Source organism: Suillus subaureus (assembly GCF_016647635.1).
Source record: "Suillus subaureus strain MN1 chromosome Unknown BJ212scaffold_22, whole genome shotgun sequence".
Taxonomy (NCBI): domain Eukaryota; kingdom Fungi; phylum Basidiomycota; class Agaricomycetes; order Boletales; family Suillaceae; genus Suillus; species Suillus subaureus.
This window is the reverse complement of record NW_024538578.1, coordinates 630,846-652,522: the sequence shown is the minus strand read 5'-3', so window position 1 is coordinate 652,522 and position 21,677 is coordinate 630,846. Positions and strand designations below refer to the sequence as shown.

Here is a 21,677-nt window from a genome sequence, read left to right as displayed (position 1 = left end):
GATCAGATTGACCAAAGCTTGTGTTGGTCAATATCAGTAAACTAGGTGAGAAGTGGGTCTCACAAATGAACAGATTGACCAAAGCTCATGTTGGTCAATATCAGAAAAACTAGGTGAGAAGCTGGTCTCACAAATGAACAGATTGACCAAAGCTCGTGTTGGTCAATATCAGAAACTAGGTGAGAAACTGGTCTCACAAACTGTTTGAGAAGCTGGTCTCAAATAAACTAAGTTTCTATTGTAAGAAACTTATGTAATCTCAAGGGAATGTCTTTTCCCTGCACTTGGTACTTCAAAGGGGCTTTCTTTGTAAGCAACAATCTTCACAGTGAGTAGCTCAAACTGAGATTCAAATGATTGCAAGTGGGAGATCCTATTTTTTTGGGGAGAATGGGCCCTCCTTATATACATTTTGTGTGGGAATATTATGTAAGTAAAAAAGCGGAGCAATGACATCAGAAGTGGAGCAGAACATTCCAGAACAAATGACATCATCATGACATCATCATGACATCATAACTTTCAACAGAATACTTGCAGGAGTATCTGTGGAGCCATATGACATCATTATGACATCATACCCTGTAGGTACAATTTTGTGAAGTTATCTGATGGGTCAGAGCATCCCAATAGAAAAATAAATCAAGGAAATACTAGAGAAAACAACTCAGAAATAATAATACAATAACAAGACACAAAACACAGGCTTTTTAGATAGGTTTTTGTTAGGCTTTGAACTTTTCTCTATGGTTTTCTCTAGCCAAATTGAATAAGCCAAAGGCAAGGCAATACCTTAACCTTCTTTTTTCACAATATCAACTAGGTCATTATGTGATTCCCATCTCACAAATGACTTTTCTTCAAGATATAATAAATTCATGAATCACAGAGGGGAAACTGAACTATATGACCGAGGTTTGAAACCAAGGTATGGGTTGACTAGCCTGATGCCTAAGCTAACAGACTTTGTCTTTTAGGGGGGCTACCTAGTAGTCATGTCCATGCATGATTCCCAAATCATGCAGGACAGTGGTTGATTTTTATTAACATCGGTTGATTTTTGCCTGTGCTCCCAGTTGATTCCTTGGTATAGGAATTCAGAGGTATACCTACAGCCAGCGTTCAAGTTTCTTAGGCCGATATAGATTATAACTCCTTCACTCACTTACTTCCCTCACACATAATTGAAGGAAGTGCTTCAATAGCAGTCCTCTTGGGCCAATCAATTAAACTCACACCTCTTAGGATAAGTAGTGCTAGTTGCTAACCGCCTAGTGCCATTTTCTTCTTCACAACACCATACAAAATTCGCGTGAGAGTATGATGCAAAACCACCCATCTTATGGGCAGCAGGTTTGTCACATATGACAACAACCAAAATAACATGGACAACACAACCTAACAGCAGCATTGAATCTAAATAAGTGTCATGAGGATATAACATACCCTGTAGGCATGACTCCATTGGAATTTTGATGCCGAATTTCCAAAGATGAAGGAGGTCAGAGATCATTGGATGTAGGAATCATTGGATTTGATCTGGACTTTGCTCTTTAGGACCAGGAAGTATTCCTGTGCACATAAGGTTTGATGTGCAATATCTATAATGTTTCTGTGAGTGACACACATAGAGAATTTGGAGAACATGCACCAATACTCTGGTGGAAGGTTACATATAGAGAACGATGTTAGACACAAGGAGTGAGATGGTGCGATGTTGCTGCAAATATATGAGAACCTAACAAGAACAAGTGATACATAAGTGTGATGGACTACGGATGGCCATTGATACACATACCAATCGACTCCAAGGTTAACACCAATCTGGAGTTCACTGTCTGGACCGCACTTCTCATGAGGAAGATTAGAAAAGAATAATTTACCATCCAGCCCTTTGAGTTTTGTACGGCAAACCGTGCCATCAAATATATCACCATAATGTCCAGGAGAACGAGATTTGCAGTGCCAATCATCCAGAACAGTTTTGAGGCCTGGGACCTTGAGCAAGGACTTTATCTACTCAGATAGAGGCAGATATGGGTATTTGATGATGGGTGTTTTGATGGGGCATTGGTTTCCTCACTTTGTCATACCAGGAAGAAAAAGGTCTATCTTACAGCTTGTGCAAGTTTCATGCAAATGTGGTGAACCTGCGGAGTGTAAAAGTTGGAATATCAACACCAAGTATGCGGTGACTTGACTGCAAAGTAATAAACAGGGTGTCAATCCCAGGCATGATCAAAAGAAGAACACACGCAAAGATTGCAAGCAATTCTTGGCAAGTGAAACTGCAGATGTAACCAGGAGACAACTGCATATATCGACAGGAGGTGCGGTGGGATGCTGGCAAGATCTGTGTCGTCCATTGAGACAAATCCATCTTCCACCACAAATGGGTCCAGATTGTCTTCATCTGGTTGGGTTATAATGGGGTTCCTGTCATCTTCCTCATCCTCTGGATTGTTGAAGTCCATGTCAACATCACCATCACCCTCTGGTTCCTCTGGGTTGGCAGTGTCATCATCTTGCTGGTGGCTTTGTTCTTGCCATATCTCATCAATAGCATCTTCCAGCTCTTGCTCAAACCTGCGTCGTTCCAGATCTGGAGGAAGGTTGTGCGTGATGTATGGAGTGAGTGGACAAGCACCCACAGCTGTGGCCCTGTTATACATCTCAAAATGTGGAACATTTTGTAGAAGTGCTTCAGGAGTATTGAAATTGGGCCCCAAGTTTGGCATGACTTCATGAGCATTAGTTTCTTGAAGATCCTCATGCATGAGATTGCCAAGGTCTAGTATCTCCAGTTCGAAGATTGGATCAGCAAAGTTGACATGCAGGGAAAGAGGTGCTGGAGGGTCATGAAGAAGAACTGCAAATCAACAAGACACAGGACCTATATCTTCAAGTTGCTGAGAATTCTGTAAGATCCTTTGACTGACTCACTTAAACTGGGCCTGCGAGGAAATCATGGTCTGGTGTAAATCAGCATGTCCATGAGAGCATGCAGTGTGGACAGCAGTCAGGGTTCTGCTACAATTGTTGATCTTGCAGTAACAGCAAACATAAGGCATGGTAAGGATGATGTTTAAAGGCGCGTTTGACACATTGAGACAAGGGCTAAGATCACATGGCAACAAGAGTAACAGAAAGTTGTTCAAAAGAGTTTATTTGCAAAGCCATAGATATGTGGGTACTACAAAGTTTTTCTGGGGCACTTAGAGGGAGAGTTTAAAGCCTTGGATGATGGTTGCTTTCCCTCACCAACCATTTCACATTTGAACTTTGAAGAGCTTGTGTCATATCCCACAATCCAGACCCATGTTCCATCATATTCCCACGCCTTCTGAGCCTACATCCAGACCCCACTTCATATCCAACTCATTCCCAGATCCCCTTCCGCTGTGTGCTCCACACCTCAGCAGGATCAACTCTATTCCAGATTTATCCCTGAGCTCTGGACCATCAGATCTCCACTGTTAGCCTGATCCATACCCCCCTGTCCCATCCACCCTATGCACACTCCATCCAGCAAGACATCCAGACTTCACCTCATCTCGGATTCTGGACTATATCCACCTCCTTGTATTCCAGTCCTGTATCCACCTTGTCTTCCAGATCCCCAGATCTCTGGACCTCCAGATATTAATGCTGGACCTATTCCCACCCTCTGTCCAATATCCTGCGCCTATCCCCATTTAGACATCTCCACCTTTCTAGCTTTTGATTACCTCTTCTTCCATCTTGCTTATTGATCCTTGTACAAGTCTTCACCTCCAAGTTCATTTAGTTATGTTCCATCTTACTTACTAATGTGTTTCCACATGCTCATACATAGCCTTGCTCTTTGCTTACTGATCCCCTCAGATGTTGTCCAGTATATAACCCCTGTAGATACTCCTATAGTTCCTCAGTTTGAATATCAACTTAGACTTGCCCAATCCTCTCTTGGACTTTGGTCCACCTAAGTCTGTCCTACCCATCAGGCCTAGGGATTGATTCCCTAGGCTGGAGCTTTGCCTTTCTGGCACTTACCCTCTTTCTGGACTTAGGTCCAATCCCTGTTCTCTCTGACTCTACCTTAGGGTAGTCTACCTCTGTTTGCTTCTACATCGGACTTCATCTGATATAGCCCCTATTCCTTCCAGACCTCCGGACCTCCTGTCCCTCATACCTCCAGGCATCCTGTCCTTCGGATGTTCCATCCTCCTAACCCTCAGACATCCTGTCCTCCTGTCCTTTGTACCTCCGGACATCCTGTCCTTCTGTCCTCTGTCATCCTGTCCTCCTGTCCTCCTGTCCTCTGGACCTTCAGACCTCCTATCCTTCCATCCTGTTTCCTGTAGAAGTATTACCTTGCAGTGGGAACTCTCCTGAGCACTTCCTGCATTCCTCCAGAACTCTCCTGCACTCCTCCAGACATTTCCTGTGCTCCTCCGGAAGTCCTCTAGCACTCTCCAGCAGAGTAGCCAGCCTCCAGAAGTCCTCTGGACTTCATCGGACCATCATTAGACTTCCTCTGAAATGAAGGGCATATACTTGGGTAAGGGGCACAGCATATGAGCTGAGGCCAAGCCCCTCTGAGTCAGTCTCTCTCCCCCTTGAGCAACATGGTTCTTAACAGCTTGCCTGTGCCTTACACTTTAATTTAGTTCCTGCAAACAGTGCATACTAAAGATGTCTTACCTGTACTGGTTGTTGGTTGAGATCTTCACTCTTAGGCTCTGTGACACTATCATCCTCTCAAGTAGAAGTTGGCCTTTTGAGGGAGACTTTGGTGGGGCAGTTATGGTCAGAGATTTTAATTGCAATCTCAATGGTCTAATGACAGGTATGTGAGCCAATGAAACTGTAACTTGAAAATACATACCACAGGGCCAGCCTCCTTCCTACCAAAGGTAAGAGATAGTTCTTTAAAATCCTCCAGAACCATAAGCTTGATGATTTGGCCTACTTGACTTTGGTTCATGGTAACTTGTGGGGACTTAGTGAAAAAGCCGTTAGAAGCTCACCTGAACACGTCAAGGGTCAGAATTTGAACATAAACACTTTTCTGAGGTGGGTTGCAGTAGAGATACAAGGTATAAAGAGAAGAAAATTATGGTCTGGAACAAGCGCACTTCCCAACCCGAATATGGTTTGCTTACATGTGTCGAATGTAACGAGACGTCTATTTAGATTCAGATTTATTTTTCACCCACACCTCAGAGTCTCGGAAACTTCGCAAGTCAGGTTTTAGTCTACTTTACAACTTGGGTTGGTATTAGCTCGGATTATACCCATAATCAGGGTTAGTTTTACCTCCGGCTAAAAAGTCGTTTCTGCAGTGAATGCTCCTGCTTCACAGCATCCTTTTCGCTATGTGGGCTCCCCTATCACTTTAGACCTTGACAAGCTTGACATGCAGACTTGCAAAATACTGACATTTGACAGCGGCACGTCGGCACGAAGACTTGAGATTTTAAATTAGGTTTAGAACGACGTTCTGAACACTGCGGGAAGTCATCCAATAGTAAGCCTGTTGCAATTTGAACGACGTGGGACCTGAATTCTCCTACTCCACCTACCGTTTCGCTCAGACTGATCCTCCACTTCAGCTTTTATTCATCATGTCAAAAGACCGCGTCAATCAATGGAGGGATTCTAAGCCAGTTCCAGCTCCAGAAACCCGCACACACAGCGAAGCAATAGCTGGTGAAAGCTCTGTAGGTCACTGATGAGGATTGCCTATCCACTGTACTTGAAACGCTGAGTCCGATGCACAATTTTTTCAGGCCCGACCCCCAAACAAAACCTGTCGGTTTCTGCGGAAGGTTAAGAATGGTGTACTGAGCAAGAAGATCGTGAGTTAAGATACTAAGTTGTACTGATACATGGCTAAGATCGTACACAAATCCTCAAACATGAAGGATTCCGACGGTCGTGACCATGTTCTACCGAAAATTGATCGTGAACGTGTGTCATCAATTCCGAATATTGAGGAAGGTCGTCTTTTCATTTCTGCGCTCTCTCTAACTTCCGGTATTTGTACAGGTTGAGGATGCCCCTTCTGTTGTACAACAAGATGCTGACCCCCAATCGGTGGACATGGCGATTCGGAATGCCCGTGATGCTGTAGATCAAATGGACACGCGTTCGGGACCTGCGGGACTTGTAGCATCTGCAGGCCAAAATGGACTAGCGGATCTTAACAAAGCAGACAATTTTGAAGCCACATATCTCAAACCCCTCAAGATATTTGACTCTGTTATTGGGACACTCGCGGATGTATGAACCCTTCCTCTCGATCGGAACCGCACTAATACTGCTTTCATAGGTACATCCATATGCAAAGATGGCACTAGGCGTGCTGTCTTGTGCATCGAAAGTATGCTTAGTTTCACTCTCATCCCCATCTCAAGCTCAGTAGTTACCTGCACAGATTGTTCTTGCTCAAGCGTTTCGCGATGAAGTTGTAGTTAGCCTTCTCCAGAAGTTAGGTCAAGTTTACGACTTCATGACGGAAGACAAGACGCTTCGCCAGATATCGTCGATGCACACTATCCTTGGACAGATATCTCAGCAAACACTCGAATGTGCCCATTTTATCAGGGATTATTCGGAAACCAAGAGCTTTTGTAAGTCATCCATGATCCATTGTACAATTCGCTGATTCTGATCCCTGTACCATTATCATAGGGGAGAGACTGAGAAAGAATGTTCTTTCCGAAACAAATGACACAATTCAACGGTACGGTGACGCGCTAGATGCGCTCATGCAAAATGCTCGGGACCGGACCATTCGGGATGTAGCCATCGTCGTTCACCGTACGAGTAAGGATTCGGACGTACTTCTAATTCAATGCGCATTTATACTTCTTCAGATGACGAATTGAACCTCAGTGGTATAAATTATGCAGCAGGCGCAGGACTCGATACCAGGAAGCGATGCCTACCTAGGGACGCGCACAGATATTCTTTCCAAGATCATGGAATGGATCAACGACAGTAGAGATGATGTTCCGCGTGTACTATGGCTATCTGGCCCTGCTGGGGCAGGTAAATCAGCCATTGCTCATACGATCGCTAGCTCGTTCATCGGAGTGGGGGGACTTGGTTCTTGTTACTGCTTCGACCGAAATGCCGACCATCGTCATGACAAGGTTTTATCCACCGTCGCGCGCGACCTCGCTGACCGTAACCCGGAGATGAGACGAGCATTAGCGGACGCAGTCCAGAATGCAAATGCACTCAAGACCACAGTGGACATCGTCCAGCAATGGCAGAAGCTTCTGATAGAACCGCTAGGGAAGCTCCCTGAGTCGACCATGGGACCTCTCGTGATCGTGATCGACGCATTGGACGAAAGTGGTAAAGCAGTAAACACACGAAGCGGCCTTCTCCGTATTCTTGCTGGTAAACTTCAGGACGCAGCTGTTCCCCAAATCACAGAACTCCCAAGAAACTTTCGAATCATTGTCACCTCTCGCCCGCTCCGTGACATAGAGGCTGCATTTGCAGGTGCTCGGCATATTGAGCGGATATCCATGGATGACATTCCACCAGCCACTGCGGAGGGCGACATCTATGCGTACGTGTCGAAGAAGTTGGAAGGACTGTCGGATTTTGGGAGCAGAGAGTTTGAAGCCCTCGCTAAGAAAGCAGATGGGCTTTTCGAATGGGCACGTCTTGCTTGCGAATCTATCGAAGCACCCCCTGCTGGCTTCTCTCCAGTGGATTCCTTCAGAAATGTGGTGTCCCGCGATCTGGCCAAACGGGAACACTTGTTGTATGATATGTATGACTTCATATTGACAGAGATTATGCGACAGGACAAATACGCAAATGCCGAGTTTCAGAAAACACGGCTAGCGAGGTTTCGTTCTGTGATGGGACAAATCCTTGGCGCAGCTGAACCTCTCCCTTTAGAGTCCCTAAATGCCATGCGAAGCCGTTTTCCAGACCAAACCGAGCATTACAAGGTGGAGGTCGTAATCGAACATATGGGATCCCTCTTCAGCGGCACCACCAACTCATCTACCCCCATCCGACCTCTCCACGCATCCTTTCGTGACTTTCTGACGGACCCATCATACAGTGGGGATTTTTTCACCGACGTGTCAAAGGTGCAGCGCGACATTGCTTTTGCATCATTTCGAGTGATGCAACATAAGCTTTCCTTCAATATCTGTGATTTAAAGTCTTCGTATTATCCTAATCGTGAAGACCTCGAGCTTCCAGAACGAATTCAAAGATACATCCCCCCACATCTGTCATATTCCTGTCGATTCTGGCTTGCGCATGTACGAAAAGCAGGCTTCGATGTGGAGCTTGCACAGGAAGTCAAATCATTCTTCGACCATGAGCGACTACTCTTCTGGCTTGAAGTACTTGCTCTCATCAATTCTCTGAGTGGTGCAGTCACTGCCCTGCCGCTCATCGTTCAGTGGCTGAAGGTGAGTACACGGTTACCAAGCAATGTTATATGTGCGCTCACACGACCGGCAGAGCCATGACGAGTACAAAGATGTTTCATCCACCGCCATGGACGTGCAGAGATTTATTCAAGTTTTCGGAAGCGTCATCCTACACAGCACGCCGCACCTATACGTATCAGCTCTGCCGTTCTCACCCACCAACTCCGCTATATCAAAGTTTGCTGCAAAATTTTCCAATACCCTTCATCTGACATCTGGACGCAATGTGAAGTGGCCAGTTGTTCAGAATGTGCTCAGCGGGCACACCGATTCGGTAAACTCAGTCTCATTTTCGCCGGACGGAACTCGCATCGTGACTGGTTCGGATGATATGACTGTCCGGCTGTGGGATGCAGCGACGGGGCAACCTGTTGGTGAGCCGTTCCGCGGGCACACTGACTGGGTTAGGTCAGTCTCATTCTCGCCTGATGGGACTTGCATCGTGTCTGGTTCGGAAGATCACACTATTCGGCTATGGGATGCAGTAACAGGGCAGCCAATCGGTGGGCCCTTGGAGGGACACACTAGTTCCGTTTATTCCGTTTCATTTTCGCCGAACGGAACTCGCATCGTGACTGGTTCAGAAGATCACACTATTCGGCTATGGGATGCAGCAACAGGGCAGCCAATCGGTGAGCCCTTGGAGGGACACACTGGTTCGATTTACTCAGTCTCATTTTCGCCGAATGGAACTCGCATAGTGACTGGTTCGAACGACCACACTATCCGACTGTGGGATGCAGCAACAGGGCAGCCAGTTGGTAGACCCTTGGAGGGACACAGTGACTGTGTAAGGTCAGTCTCGTTCTCGCCGGACGGAACTCGCATCGTGACTGGTTCGCACGATAAGACTGTGCGGCTGTGGGATGTAGCGACGGGGCAGCCAGTTGGTGGGCCCTTGCGGGGAAACACTGCTCCGGTCTACTCGGTCTCGTTCTCGCCGGATGGAACTCGTATCGCGTCTAGTTTGATGGATGACACTGTGCGTCTGTGGGATGCAGTGACGGGGCAGCCACTGGGCGAGCCTTTGCGGGGGCATACTGGTCCTGTTTGTTCAATCTCTTTCTCGCCGGACGGGTCTCGCATTGCAACCGGTTCGGATGACAATACTGTCCGATTGTGGGATGCAGCAACAGGGCAGCTAGTCAGTGAGCCCTTGCGGGGGCGCACAGATTTGGTTCGCTCAGTCTCATTATCGCTAGATGGGACCTGTATCGCAACTGGTTCCGCAGATAATACTATCCGGCTGTTAAATGCAGCAACAGGGAAATCTGTTGGTAATCCCTTCTGCGGGTACAATGGGTGGGTTTACTCAATCTCGTTATCACCACATGGGACCCGCATCGCAACTCGTTTTGTGGATTACAGTATCCGGCTATGGGATGCAGCGACGGGCCAACCTGTTGGTGAGCCCTTGAAGGGGCACACTGATTGGATTAGGTCAGTCTCTTTCTCGCTGGACGGAACTCGCATCGTGACTGGTGCAGACGACAAGGCTGTGCGGCTGTGGAACGCAATGACAGGGCAACCAGTCTGCGAGCCCTTGCTGGGACACACTGCTCCGGTTTATTCAGTCTCGTTCTCGCTGGACGGAACTCGCATCGCGACTGGTTCGCATGATAAGACTGTGCAGTTGTGGGATGTGGTGACGGGGAAGCCAGTTGGTGGGCCCTTGCGGGGGCACACTGCTCCGGTTTACTCAGTTTCGTTCTCGCCGGATGGCACTCGAATTGCATCTGGTTCTGAGGATAAAACTGTGCGGCTGTGGGATGTAGCCACAGGGCAGCCTGTTGGAGAGCTCTTGCTGGGGCACGCTGGTCCTGTTAAGTCAGTTTCGTTCTCGCACGATGGGACTCGTATTGCATCTGGTTCGGCGGATGGCACTCTGCGGCTGTGGGATGCAATGACGGGGCAGCCTACTGAGTGAAGCCTTGCGGGGACATACTGGTCCCATTTGCTCGATCTCTTTCTCGCCAGATGGGACTCGCATAGTGTCTTCTTCGGTGGATCAAACTGTTCGGGTCTGGTATGCAACAGTAGAACAGCCATTGCAGAATCGTGCCACAAAAGATCATCCAGCATTTTCCTCGCATTCCAGTTGCATCAGACATCCAACAAAGGCCACCCCTACCATAGGAACCAATACTGTGAACGACTTCATTTCCTTCTCATCAAACTCGACACACAGTCTGCACAACGCTGCTGAGCTCATTGAGGGCACCTCTCGTGATGACCACAGATCAACATCCTTTTTGTTGGGATCTGATGGATGGATGTTAGGACCCAATCGCCGGCTCCTATTCTGGGTACCGCCCGCTTTACGAGAGACATTTTCTTATAATCCTCGGACCGCATTGGTGATATCTGAGGGATGTGTCGAGCTTGATTTGAGCCACATGGCACACGGAACACGCTGGCGACATTGTCGAGATGAGTGAGTACTATGTAACCTTTTCTGATCCCTCGCAGTTAATTAACTGAATACTTGTAGCACGACCGCGGCTGGTACGAGAATTCGTGCCGAGATGAAGGCCTGAAGGACATCTTCAATTTGACACGCCTACCAGTGGTGCCTCTGACGGTGGGAGTCATATGAAGGGGATTGAGGAAGGATGGGATGGGATACGCGTTTTAGACAATCTCTTTGGATGATACAGGACGCGTGAGAATCCTGTAAACGCATGGTTTGATGTCAACGGACCTTTTTTCAGAAGCGCACACATGTGTTCTACACAATTGCTATTACTGTACGCCTACTTAATCTTCACAATAACAACAGGGAAACATCACTGTAATAATCCTATGTTTACCAATCGGCCATATCTGCCGACAATAACTCGGGATCCGAGTAGTCGTCCTTAGACTGGATATAGAAGACTTTCAGCTGACTGTGGGTCATCCACACCTCTGACTCGAAAGACTCCAGTTTTTCCAAGGTAGTCGAGAATGGTATTAAGATCACCTTTTGGGCATGAACTGGCGTTAGGTATGTCGCCTAGCCCTATCTCATCACGTCCATCACTAGGTCATCTCAACCTCATCTGGGGAGTTTACACAAATAACTTCTGCAGAACTAACTCTTCGTTTTGTAGACGTACACGAGACTAGTACTCATAATGGAGTTTCGTATTCCACATCAACTCGCCGTGCAGCCGCCCAATCTTTGCATGTACACCTTCCAGCGAGTCCATGCCCGTATACACATTCACAAGGCCTGGGACGCCCTCCTGAACACCCTTGCGCAGGTTTTCATCGTCCATCCGCGTCACCGACCAAATACGTTTTGTTACAACATCAACGTCGGCCAGCGCATCGCTTCCGATGAACGCAGCAAACCGAGCACGCATCTTTGTGCTCGTGGCTTCCGGTTCTGATGCATACACTGCTGGAGGCTCAAGTATCTCGCTTGATGAAATGGGCGTGCGCGTCCAACCTGGGTGGACATTCACGAACTGTATTATATGACCACTCAGCGGTCAACGACTGTCATCCCTTCAGTTACTTACACGAATGTTCCAAGCAGGAAGCACTTCCTGTGCCAGGACCTCGGTGAACGAATCCAAGGCTAACAGGGGTGAGTCAAAGTCACATTGTGAACACGACCAATTTACCTGCTTTCCTACGAACACCAAAATGCCTCAGCGACGCTTAACCAGACAGTATCAACCCACTCACGTATTGTTATAGAACTCGAGCAGAGGGACCCCTGCGGTCGCTGCCAGGCTCGATACTTGAACGAGCATCCCCCCATAACCCTTTGGGTTCTCCTCTCTGAAGAATCTAACCGCCTCAAAGCTCACCGTTACGGCGCCCCAGAAATTGACATCCATTAGTGCCCTGGCACGGTCCAATGGCGTCCCCTCCAACTCTTGATAAATCACCTGCCCCGCATTGTTATACACAACATCGATGTGCCCAAAGGCATTCTTAACCTGTGCGAAGACATATTTTACCTGCGCTTCATTGGTCACGTCCAAAGGGAGTACTAGGAGCTGAGTGCGCGGATATTTAGCAACGAGATCATCAAGGGCGGAGGGCTTGCGCAGAGTTGCGACGGCAATCTCACCGTTGCGCAATACCTCTTCCGTCATCGCCCTGCCGAACCCAGAGGAAGAACCGGTAACTACAACCAGTCAGTGACCTGCACACTCAGGAGTTACATGCACCAACTCACTCAACCAAACTCGAGGAGTGGATTGTGCCATGACAATGCTGTTAGAAATGATACTAAGGGATGAGTCTAGATGGGAGTTATAGTGAGATAAAACCGGCGCACATAAACGTGAGACATACTACAGCGTCTTGGAAAGAACTGCTGGGGTATAAACGACCGTAGACAGCGAGCTTATAAAGTACAGTGGGGTCTGTGATGACTGAGAAATGATATCATAGGTGACGATTTTGCATAGTGAAGAGTCAGGAGGCTGAGCCCCTATCATTTATATTATCGGCGACAGGACAATCAGGACAACAGCGCGGTATAAGGTATTCCTTGGTACTTCACACTCTTCATTCATGCTAATAAGAACTACAGTCATATATATATGCTGGCAAGATTGTACAACACGGATTGGTGTGGTAAGATGGGGGTGAATGCATCTGTGCGGGTGGGCATAAATGTTCGTACTTGTGGAGTGGGAGTGTCCTAAGAATGTAGCGACGAAAGCAAGGAACAAAAGACTGCAAACCAAGATATCAGTATCAGTGGTATATTAGCCTACTACTGATGATCATCCTCTACTCGCTCTACGGAGTCTACGATCTCGTTCACGAGTTCCATAGTCACGCCCGGAATAATGCGCTCAGCCTCACTAAATGCCCGTTGCAGGGTGCTCAGCGCGACTCGCGCTTCCTGTGTCGATACTCGAGGGAACAGCTGAACACGTTGATCAGCCCTGTCTCAATAGAAGAACGGAACCCTCACCGAAGCTATTGCAGGCAATATGACAGAATCGAGCATAGTGGTATCAGGTAACTCGTCGTCCTCTGGTTCATCCTGTTTCTCGTGAACAGACGCGCTTCTAGGGTAAGTATCCAAGTATTGGTCATCATAATCTTCATCAGAAGACTCCCGCTTGTGGCCTGTTTGTTTATCGCCGCTGGGCACTCCACTCGGCATGTGCCTCACGGTAGCTTGTTCATACACGCTCGGTGCTCGAACGGGTGGTGTGGATGCTGGCACTAGCGGTGGGGATGAAGGCAACGGCGGCAACTCAGTCTTGGACCTTATTGATGACCCGGATGCCTTCTTTGCTGTGATGGAAGAAGATGACGACGACGACGTCTCACGAGAAGATCCGTTCATTTCCCATGTTAGGGGAGGACCAGATACCTTGATCGAGTTCTGTGCACGCCCAATCGTTCCCGGCCGTCCTGTGTGTCGGACAGTACCAAAGTCCCAGAGATCTTCTAGGTCAGTGTTTGGAGGTCTAGAGAAGATATATTAGAAGATGTCGGGAAAGCAGGAGCGACCCACAATTCTTGATTAACAACTTGTTCCTCTTCCTCCGCGCGATCTCCACCCTCGGCCTTCCATCGTTCATGCCTCTCGATTAGTTCTGTGAGGTAACTAGTCTTCTTTGCCATACGAACAAACTTGTGCTTTAATAGCTCGCGTGCCGTCGGGCGCTGTGATATATTTGTCCATCTCAGTTATGGTAACATGAAATGAACACAAGGAATGGAGAGCAGACTAACATCGCGGGGATCCCGTTGCAAACAATACGCAACAAAGTCCCGAAATGGTTTGGAGAAATGACTGTCCAGCTGCGGCGGGGGGTTCTTGGGTATCAGGAATAGCACCTGTGTGGCAAGGTGTAAGCGACATCTCGGAACCTGGCAGCCGCCCAGTCCCGCTTACCTTCATTGGATGGAGCTCTGCGTAGGGTGGCTCTCCCTTTGCCAGCTCAATTGCAGTTATACCCAAGCTCCATATATCCGCTTTATGGTCATAACCACTCTGCTTGATTACCTCAGGTGACATCCAGTAAGGCGTGCCGACAAAAGTGTTCTTCTTGGCGGACAGCGTTCCAGAAAGCTGCCCAGACACGCCAAAATCGGCAAGCTTGACATCACCTCCTGCGGAAAGCAGTATGTTGGCAGCTGTGCATGATATGACATAAGTATTAGATGAGTCAGGAGTGAAATAGAATGACCTTTGATATCCCGATGGAGTTTGCCCTCTGTGTGTAGATAGTCAAGTCCGCGGAGAAGCTCTCGGACGATGATTGCGATGTATTCTTCACGAAATACGCCGGGTTTCATCTGCGTAATATGAAATAAGCGCAAGTTACCAGGGACCAGGGTTAGCTGCGATCATACCAGATCAGAACATGAGCCGCCCGAGCAGTATCTATATATCCATGAGGGAATGATAATGGAATGAAATTAAGGCGCGCACTCCATGACTATCCAGAGATTCGAACCCTTGAGGAAGGAACCATGATATCTTGCGTGCAAAAACGCTACATGTTAACCTCGTCGAATCCAGACAAGAGCAAGGCGGCAAGGAAGGTACGAACTTGGTGACATGTGGTGAGTCTAGCTGTGATAAGATCTGGATCTCTTGCTGAATGTCCTCTATCTCATCTTCTGCGCTTTCGAGATCTATGATCTTGATGGCGACAGTCTTCTGAGTTCGCTTGTCATACCTAGAAAAAGTGTGAGGAGGACTGTTGACAGGTTAGTATCGTCATAGCACACCCTTTGTAGACTTCTCCAAAGGATCCCTTCCCTGGCGCAGATGGTCAGTTGGCTGCGGTGAGGAACAGAATCTGATGCGCACCGATTCTGTCTTGTTTAACATACAACTCCTCTGGGTCTTGATTCCTAGCATCCTGGTAGTGTCTCATGAACTAACTCCCTACCGCCATCTTTCTCCTGCTCACCATCATTTATCGCACACGCGCTGAGTGAATGGTTAAGTATCTTTGTGAATGATTCTGGTATATCGAGTGGGTGTCGGTTTGGTATCAAAGTGTTGGTATAAAGGAGAGGAAGATTTCCAGTGCTAGTGTTAGTTGCAGAGAGGGTGGGGTTTGCGAGTTGTTGGTGCCTTATTTTATCTTCTCGCTGGTTGGACTGCAACCGCTCAAAGCCACAAAGGCTCTTTTACTACACTACCCATAAGTATGGTCTCCTCTCCATTTCCTGTGCGTTTAATGACTCCCTTGCAGTGAGTTTTATATTTGCAGGTCTTTGTTCCAAGTCATTCATCAGTCCTGGGCCTGAATCCTCGGCTTCCGAGTTGTGCTTCTTGAGTCTTGACTAGGTCATACGCCGGGGTCAATCATTCACAAGGAGACTTTGATATCACGATTGTCTCTCGAGCACCGACTCATTCCTTAAACGATGACCTCTCCTGCCGCTCTTCACTATTTCTGTGGACCTGTCATGACAGACGCTGTTCCTAGCCTTGTATTTCTTGGGGCATGGCCTCGGCATCTCACTCCAAGACTCGGACAGTTACACAGGAGTCAACAGCACCACAAGGACACGGCGGTATTATCCTGCCTATGATTGTCTTCCTTATTGCTTCAGTTGGTCTGCCTGAGGGACCCTGCCCTGATGCCATCCACGAGCGAGCTCACCAGAACTGTCCAGTTCTGCGCAGTCTTGAAAGCTGGAACCCTACTTCCATGTTCTGTAATGAACACTAACGATCAGACGGGTAATTCATCCGGTCATGTCCAACGTGCTTATCTAATGACACTGAAGCTTTGGTAAATTGCACTTTGAACAAACAGGCGTGCTCATTGTCAATGGCACCATCCAGATCAACTGGCGGCTCTATGCTCGCCTTACTGACCATATTGCTTCTCCGAGGATGTCAGTTCCTCAATCCTCACTTAATCAAAATATTCGCTGCACGTGTAGTATGTTACAGAACAATACAGCCCAGGCAAAAGACGACGTCACAATCTGCCAAATATCTCCCACACTATTCAGAGTTAGATCCATCACTACAAACCAGTGACACGGGAGCCGTTGATATAGACGTAGGTTACCTTCGATGGACGACCTATGACCATTACTGACTCATTGACAGATCGTGTGACGATCGCTCCCCAGTACAGTGGCCAATCATCAGGAGGATCACTGGTTATGTTACGTTGACGCCTAGTTCAGTCTGGCAAACTCCAGTGCCCCCCATTTCGCGACAGCCAAATGCTGGACACGGGAGTTTCTCAACTCTTATGGCGCGCGTGTCAGGGATACGCCAAAGCTCTGGCTCCTGGATGGCCTGGAACTCGTATTTGAACCGGTTGAACAGGCAGATTAAGTGGTAATTTTCATGCAGGGTCTATACTGTTTACTCGGGTGGGGAATAAAATATGTTACGATGATGTCCTCGAGAAAAGCTCACTTTCACGCATCTTATCGAGATTGAATTGACATGGAAAGGCATACTGCACTGCAGCCTGCGGATTCATCTGAAAGTTCGTGTTATGCACGTAGGCTAACAGATGCTTAGTGATTGTCTGACAACGGTGATAAGCGCTAGCACTTAGATTGTCGATCTTCCAATTTGAAGTCCGATCAGTAAACAAACTATATAAGGAGGGAGAGCCTCGGAGCAGTATGATTACACGAGTACAGCAACAAGCAGTCCGTAATCTTGTCACCTGTTAAACGGGCAAAGGTATCCGGTAAATAAAACATCGCATTCTTGTAGATATTGATAGCATTCCCACATGGGATCTATTGTTTCATTCAGCTGCCTTTCGCCTACATAATCTTCCGATGTTCCTGTACAAGCAACTGAGTGATTGAAGATGATGGAATCGGATCATACTTACAGGGGCATGAGTCGTCTCGTGATCAACGTGCACAAAAGCACGCTCGACGTTCGGGAGCACCTCAATCTTATCCTGCAGCTGCTGGCTAATATCGTGTGCTTTCCACAACGGCGTGGTAGCGTCCATGACGATGTCCACCTCGACAACGTAATCCTAGTTAACACTGTCAGTCAAAGAAGCACTTCTGATGATAGTATCAATGTCACGCACAGGTCCGCTCTGTGTCATTAAATCAAGTCAATATAACATACGCAATGGAAATAAACACTTACGTGGTACGCCCGTACGGTATCGACTTTCTCAATTTCATCGCTAAAAGTCATGGCTTTGTAGATGATGAGCTGCAGGAAGTCGTGCGGCGCAGACTTCCCGGCCAAGAAGCCAAATTGTTCGTAGATAGTGTGGCTCCAAGCAATGATCACTCCAGCGCCAATCTGTCAGAGCAATCATGAGTGGTAAGGGGAGGGGATGCATGAATGAAGCGTACCAGGATAGCGCCAGTAGGGTCCAGCCCTGTTTGACATGTAAGTTTACGAAGAATGCAAGATTTGAGGTCACGAACACCATCGCAGTCTACTTCCTCCAGCAGACATCAGAATACCTGGCAAGCATGATCACTTCAGGGTACCAAACTGCTTGAAGCAGAGAGCCACCCTACCGAATCCATTGATGAAAAGATCGTTTCGATGATCCTCCCATAAGACTTGCACTTGGCTAGACTTTGATCGGAGGGCCAGGCAATACAAGAAAAGGACAAATTTGACCGCTGTTTGAATTGAGTTTATTAGTTGATCGCAAAGGGCCTCAGTGCGGACAATGTACCAAGTGCAGCTGCGACTGCGATGATGGCCTGGATGTGAAAGCCGCTGTCCTTCTCTTGAGTCATGATTGCGCGGATGGATTCAACAATAACAACCAAGTTGACCGAAGCCATACTGCGAGAATGTCAATCAAACTCCAAAAACTTTATAACTAGACGAACAGTGAACCTGAAAAAAATGAGATGATGTCCCGCTGAGTGAACGGACGAATTACCGTAGACGATATTTCCGATGGTTTCAACTCGGGAGCCACCAACAGGCCATTTATTAACATCCATTGACAGTGCTTTCTTGTGAGTCCAGTATAGGAAGACATTACTTCCAAAATCGAAAGTAGCATCAATCCCTGTGGCAATGAGGGATAAAGAGACGGATGACACGGCAGCATATACTAGTATGGAATAATTAGCGAAAGCAACAGGGACATATTGCATAGACATACGCTGAAGTACGCAGAGAATGAAGTTGGCAAAAAGACTTGCCCAGACTGCAACCCTGACCTGGATGCGTGATTGGTTTAGCAGAGATGTGCAGCCCCACAGCACTTCCTTACAGAGAAATGGAAATTTGCTTCATCTTCTCTCGCCTCTTGTGTATGTTCTTCCATAGGCTTCAGCAATGATTGAATGAGCTGACCATTTACCCTTCAGCACGACATCGAAATAATAGGATATAAGAGAAAAACTCACGTCATTCTGCTTTCTGTGAAATTTTTCGAGTCGTTTGCCAGTCCTACGACGACGACGAAGCTGTGAGAGCTCGTCGTCTGTCTTGAGACCGAGCCGGATCCTGTATGGGTCGGGAAGATTACTATCACGGAGCTTGGGCGCCACCTCGATATCTTCGCCTCTCCTTGATACTTGTGTGTTAGAGTTCTATGACGCTGTGAGCAGGCGTTGAGAGACACATGGACATGAAATGGTCACCTCTGAATCTGGTGCTTGCCTCAGGCTCACCGAAGTTGAATTGGGATTAGACATTGTGAAAGGTTAATGATGTTCGGTGCTCAGTGATTTTTGCGAGATGTGAAGATGTGACGTTGGAAATACCCTTGTCTAATTGAATACCAGGCCAATTGAGAGGTTTGTGTCAGACCAACGCTAGACAAGGAGTAAGTGGATATGTACGAACCTCTAGTTAAGTAGGAAAGGCCAAGGAGCGTAGACCTGTGTAGACCTGTGTACAAGACCCGTTTGAGTTCAACGTGTGTCATCTAGTCACCGCTATTTCCAAATTGGTCGCTCCATGTGTACACATTTAAGTTTTCATTAATTTCATTAGGCCAACAAACATGAAAATATTTTACAGATCTAGCACAGTTTCCGCAGTAACGATGTCATAAGGATGCTCAATTCCAGACACGCTGTCAGCATTAATTACCATATATAGTAGTTCCCACATCACCTGGCAGACAAATTTCGAGATATTAACTCATATTTAGAGTGATTCTGTAGCATGTGATGAATTTTGTACAAGAGTAGAGGTGACGCACACCCATTTTATTAATGTCTACGGTGGCCGGAAAGTTCTTGGCTTACGCTTAGGTTACTAATTTGGTTCCGTTTGTCGACAACAAGCTTGTTGACCTCCAGCTGATGGTAGAAACGGGCTACGATTCGTCATTGACGGCCTTGCTCTTCATTCTTGTGGTTCTCATGTGTGTTTATATGAATTCTACGTGTCTTTTACTTGCTCAGGTTCTGATTCAAACAGATTCGCAGGGTTAGGATGGTGTTTCCTGTCGTCATGCATGGGAACACCCCTGCTTCGTTCTTTATCTGACCTATGGAACCTCATGGTTTTGTCTAGTTCAGTAAATGACACTGCCAGCTCGAGAAGACGGAGAGAACTTGGGGAGGATAATATGTGGGAGATGACGGACTACAGGAGAGGACCGTGAAAACACCCTCGCAGATCTACAGCTGCAGCATGGCAAATAGGTCTTGGGCTTGTCTTGGACATAATGACCCACATGTCATTTACTATTTTTACCCATTAGCACCTCAGGATCATATCCATGCATCATGACCGTGATGTCGATGCGCATTTGGGTTGCGTTGCAGACCTATTCACAATCATAATCCAAGTCTCGCCAGCTCCAGGCAGACATAAAATTCCCTGCGAAAGAACTGTGTCTGAGACATGCTATGCCTGTCGACACCTCATCTGTGACGACGATTCGGGTTCGAGCCCGTGGTTCAGTCTGAAGTTATTGCACGAACGTCATCGTCAACAGGTTTCACCTTCACGTGTATCTCTGTCAGCCGCCGTTCTGCAAAGGTATAAAGATCCATCCTTGCCTTTGCGGTCCTTACCCACATCTTTTCCTACTTTTTATCTATCAGACCACTCTAGCACTCCATTTAACGACTTTTACGAACATTACTAAATATCCTTACAATGCGCTTCGTATCCCTCTATATCGTATTTGTCTCGCTCTCGCTCGCTCTCTTGCTTTCTGGGGGTGTCCAAGGCATACCCATCAGTGCCTCCAGTCCCGATGCACCACCACGCCATAGTGAGCTCCCTCCTGCGCATTATTCACAAATATCCCCTGACCACTTTATTTAGCGGAGGTGCATAGGAGCAACGATCTTATCACTGCCTTGCTTGGTGTCATATCGTCCATTCTGGGCTCACTCGATCTCCCAGTGGCGGCAGTGCAACCAGCACAGGCCGCGATCGTCAGTATGCAGAACATGACCGCTGGCCTGCCCCCCCTGCCAGCATTACCAATTCCAGCATTGCCAAATCCGCGGGGCGCAGTAGAAGCGGTCGGCAGTTCTTACTCTTCCTCGCCGACTGGTCAGGCAAACTCCACTGCCTCCCCTTCTCAGGCGTCATCCGCTGTCGCCTCCGCGTCGGTTGCTCATCAGCAGGCTGATGTGCACCCGGGTGGTGGACGCCACATTCACCGTCGTGATACAACCTCAGCATCTGCACCATCGTCTTCAGGCTCGGCGCATGTCTCATTGGCCAGCGCTTCCGGTTTGGTGCCTGCATCTTCGGCCAGCGCCTCAGGGAAGCCTGCTCTTGTTGTAGTTCCTTCTCCACCAGTATCGCCGCCCATCCAAACCCCTTCTCTCCCAGTATCACTACCTATCCCAACCCCTTCTCTCCCGGTATCGGCGCCCGTCCCGATTCGTTCTCTCCTAGTATCGCCACCTATCTCCCTCCCGATCTTCGCCACATCTAGCATGCCCCCCAAGGCCTCTGGTACAACCAAAGGCAAGAGAACCCACCACAGGTAATAGCACGCTCTCCATGACTGCATAGCTGGCCTCCGCTGTAGGGACTTCATTGCGTTGAGCGAATGTGGGTCCGCTCCGTGTTGAATAGTTTACCTCGCGTTGTAGGCCGCTATGCTGTTTGGTTGAGCCTCATGCAATGATTTGTGCTAATCTCCATTTGAATCTTGAATAAGTTCTCTAGTAAGATGATGAGCTTGTGAAGCCTGGGTGAGTACTGTGTCCCGATCTTTGAACGGACTCGGGGTTTCGGAGGTCATAACACAAATTGTTTCTCCTCACCTGCTCGCTCGTTACTTAGATCTTGCAACACGTATATACAAGGAATGCATGCATTGCACCCTGATGATGATAATA

The 21,677-nt window shown here is 47.7% G+C and overlaps 7 protein-coding genes across 7 annotated transcripts; 2 read left to right on the top strand and 5 right to left on the bottom strand.

The window, feature by feature from the left end:
- Positions 1-1,525: 1,525 nt before the first annotated feature.
- BJ212DRAFT_1300893 (uncharacterized protein) lies at positions 1,526-2,777 on the bottom strand (the record flags this gene model as incomplete). The annotated part of the gene is made up of 5 exons (XM_041333048.1): positions 1,526-1,601; positions 1,628-1,738; positions 1,799-2,016; positions 2,118-2,150; positions 2,256-2,777. 5 exons carry the CDS (start codon positions 2,775-2,777, stop codon positions 1,526-1,528), a joined length of 960 nt encoding a protein of 319 aa, XP_041191675.1.
- A 1,963-nt stretch (positions 2,778-4,740) lies between these two features.
- On the bottom strand, positions 4,741-4,966 carry BJ212DRAFT_1482380 (uncharacterized protein; the record flags this gene model as incomplete). Its single annotated transcript, XM_041340411.1, has 2 exons — positions 4,741-4,818; positions 4,868-4,966. 2 exons carry the CDS (start codon positions 4,964-4,966, stop codon positions 4,741-4,743), a joined length of 177 nt encoding a protein of 58 aa, XP_041191674.1.
- Positions 4,967-11,947: 6,981 nt separating this feature from the next.
- Positions 11,948-12,658, bottom strand: BJ212DRAFT_1274959 (uncharacterized protein; the record flags this gene model as incomplete). The annotated part of the gene is made up of 4 exons (XM_041331187.1): positions 11,948-12,018; positions 12,065-12,072; positions 12,129-12,576; positions 12,628-12,658. The coding sequence occupies 4 exons, from the start codon at positions 12,656-12,658 to the stop codon at positions 11,948-11,950; spliced, it is 558 nt and encodes a 185-aa protein (XP_041191673.1).
- A 515-nt stretch (positions 12,659-13,173) lies between these two features.
- Positions 13,174-15,304, bottom strand: BJ212DRAFT_1274835 (kinase-like domain-containing protein; the record flags this gene model as incomplete). The annotated part of the gene is made up of 11 exons (XM_041331179.1): positions 13,174-13,329; positions 13,378-13,882; positions 13,930-14,081; positions 14,151-14,255; positions 14,314-14,555; positions 14,609-14,717; positions 14,775-14,805; positions 14,854-14,901; positions 14,975-15,103; positions 15,156-15,186; positions 15,238-15,304. The coding sequence occupies 11 exons, from the start codon at positions 15,302-15,304 to the stop codon at positions 13,174-13,176; spliced, it is 1,575 nt and encodes a 524-aa protein (XP_041191672.1).
- A 499-nt stretch (positions 15,305-15,803) lies between these two features.
- BJ212DRAFT_1300891 (uncharacterized protein) lies at positions 15,804-16,734 on the top strand (the record flags this gene model as incomplete). Its single annotated transcript, XM_041333047.1, has 5 exons — positions 15,804-15,953; positions 15,993-16,122; positions 16,199-16,280; positions 16,339-16,450; positions 16,576-16,734. 5 exons carry the CDS (start codon positions 15,804-15,806, stop codon positions 16,732-16,734), a joined length of 633 nt encoding a protein of 210 aa, XP_041191671.1.
- Positions 16,735-17,180: 446 nt separating this feature from the next.
- Positions 17,181-19,052, bottom strand: BJ212DRAFT_1482377 (CDF manganese transporter; the record flags this gene model as incomplete). The annotated part of the gene is made up of 14 exons (XM_041340410.1): positions 17,181-17,201; positions 17,252-17,404; positions 17,462-17,470; positions 17,524-17,685; positions 17,739-17,764; positions 17,814-17,852; positions 17,910-18,017; positions 18,074-18,186; positions 18,234-18,240; positions 18,287-18,463; positions 18,515-18,572; positions 18,626-18,703; positions 18,762-18,947; positions 18,999-19,052. 14 exons carry the CDS (start codon positions 19,050-19,052, stop codon positions 17,181-17,183), a joined length of 1,191 nt encoding a protein of 396 aa, XP_041191670.1.
- Positions 19,053-20,472: 1,420 nt separating this feature from the next.
- Positions 20,473-21,323, top strand: BJ212DRAFT_1482376 (uncharacterized protein; the record flags this gene model as incomplete). Its single annotated transcript, XM_041340409.1, has 2 exons — positions 20,473-20,590; positions 20,644-21,323. The coding sequence occupies 2 exons, from the start codon at positions 20,473-20,475 to the stop codon at positions 21,321-21,323; spliced, it is 798 nt and encodes a 265-aa protein (XP_041191669.1).
- Between the last annotated feature and the right edge of the window lie 354 nt (positions 21,324-21,677).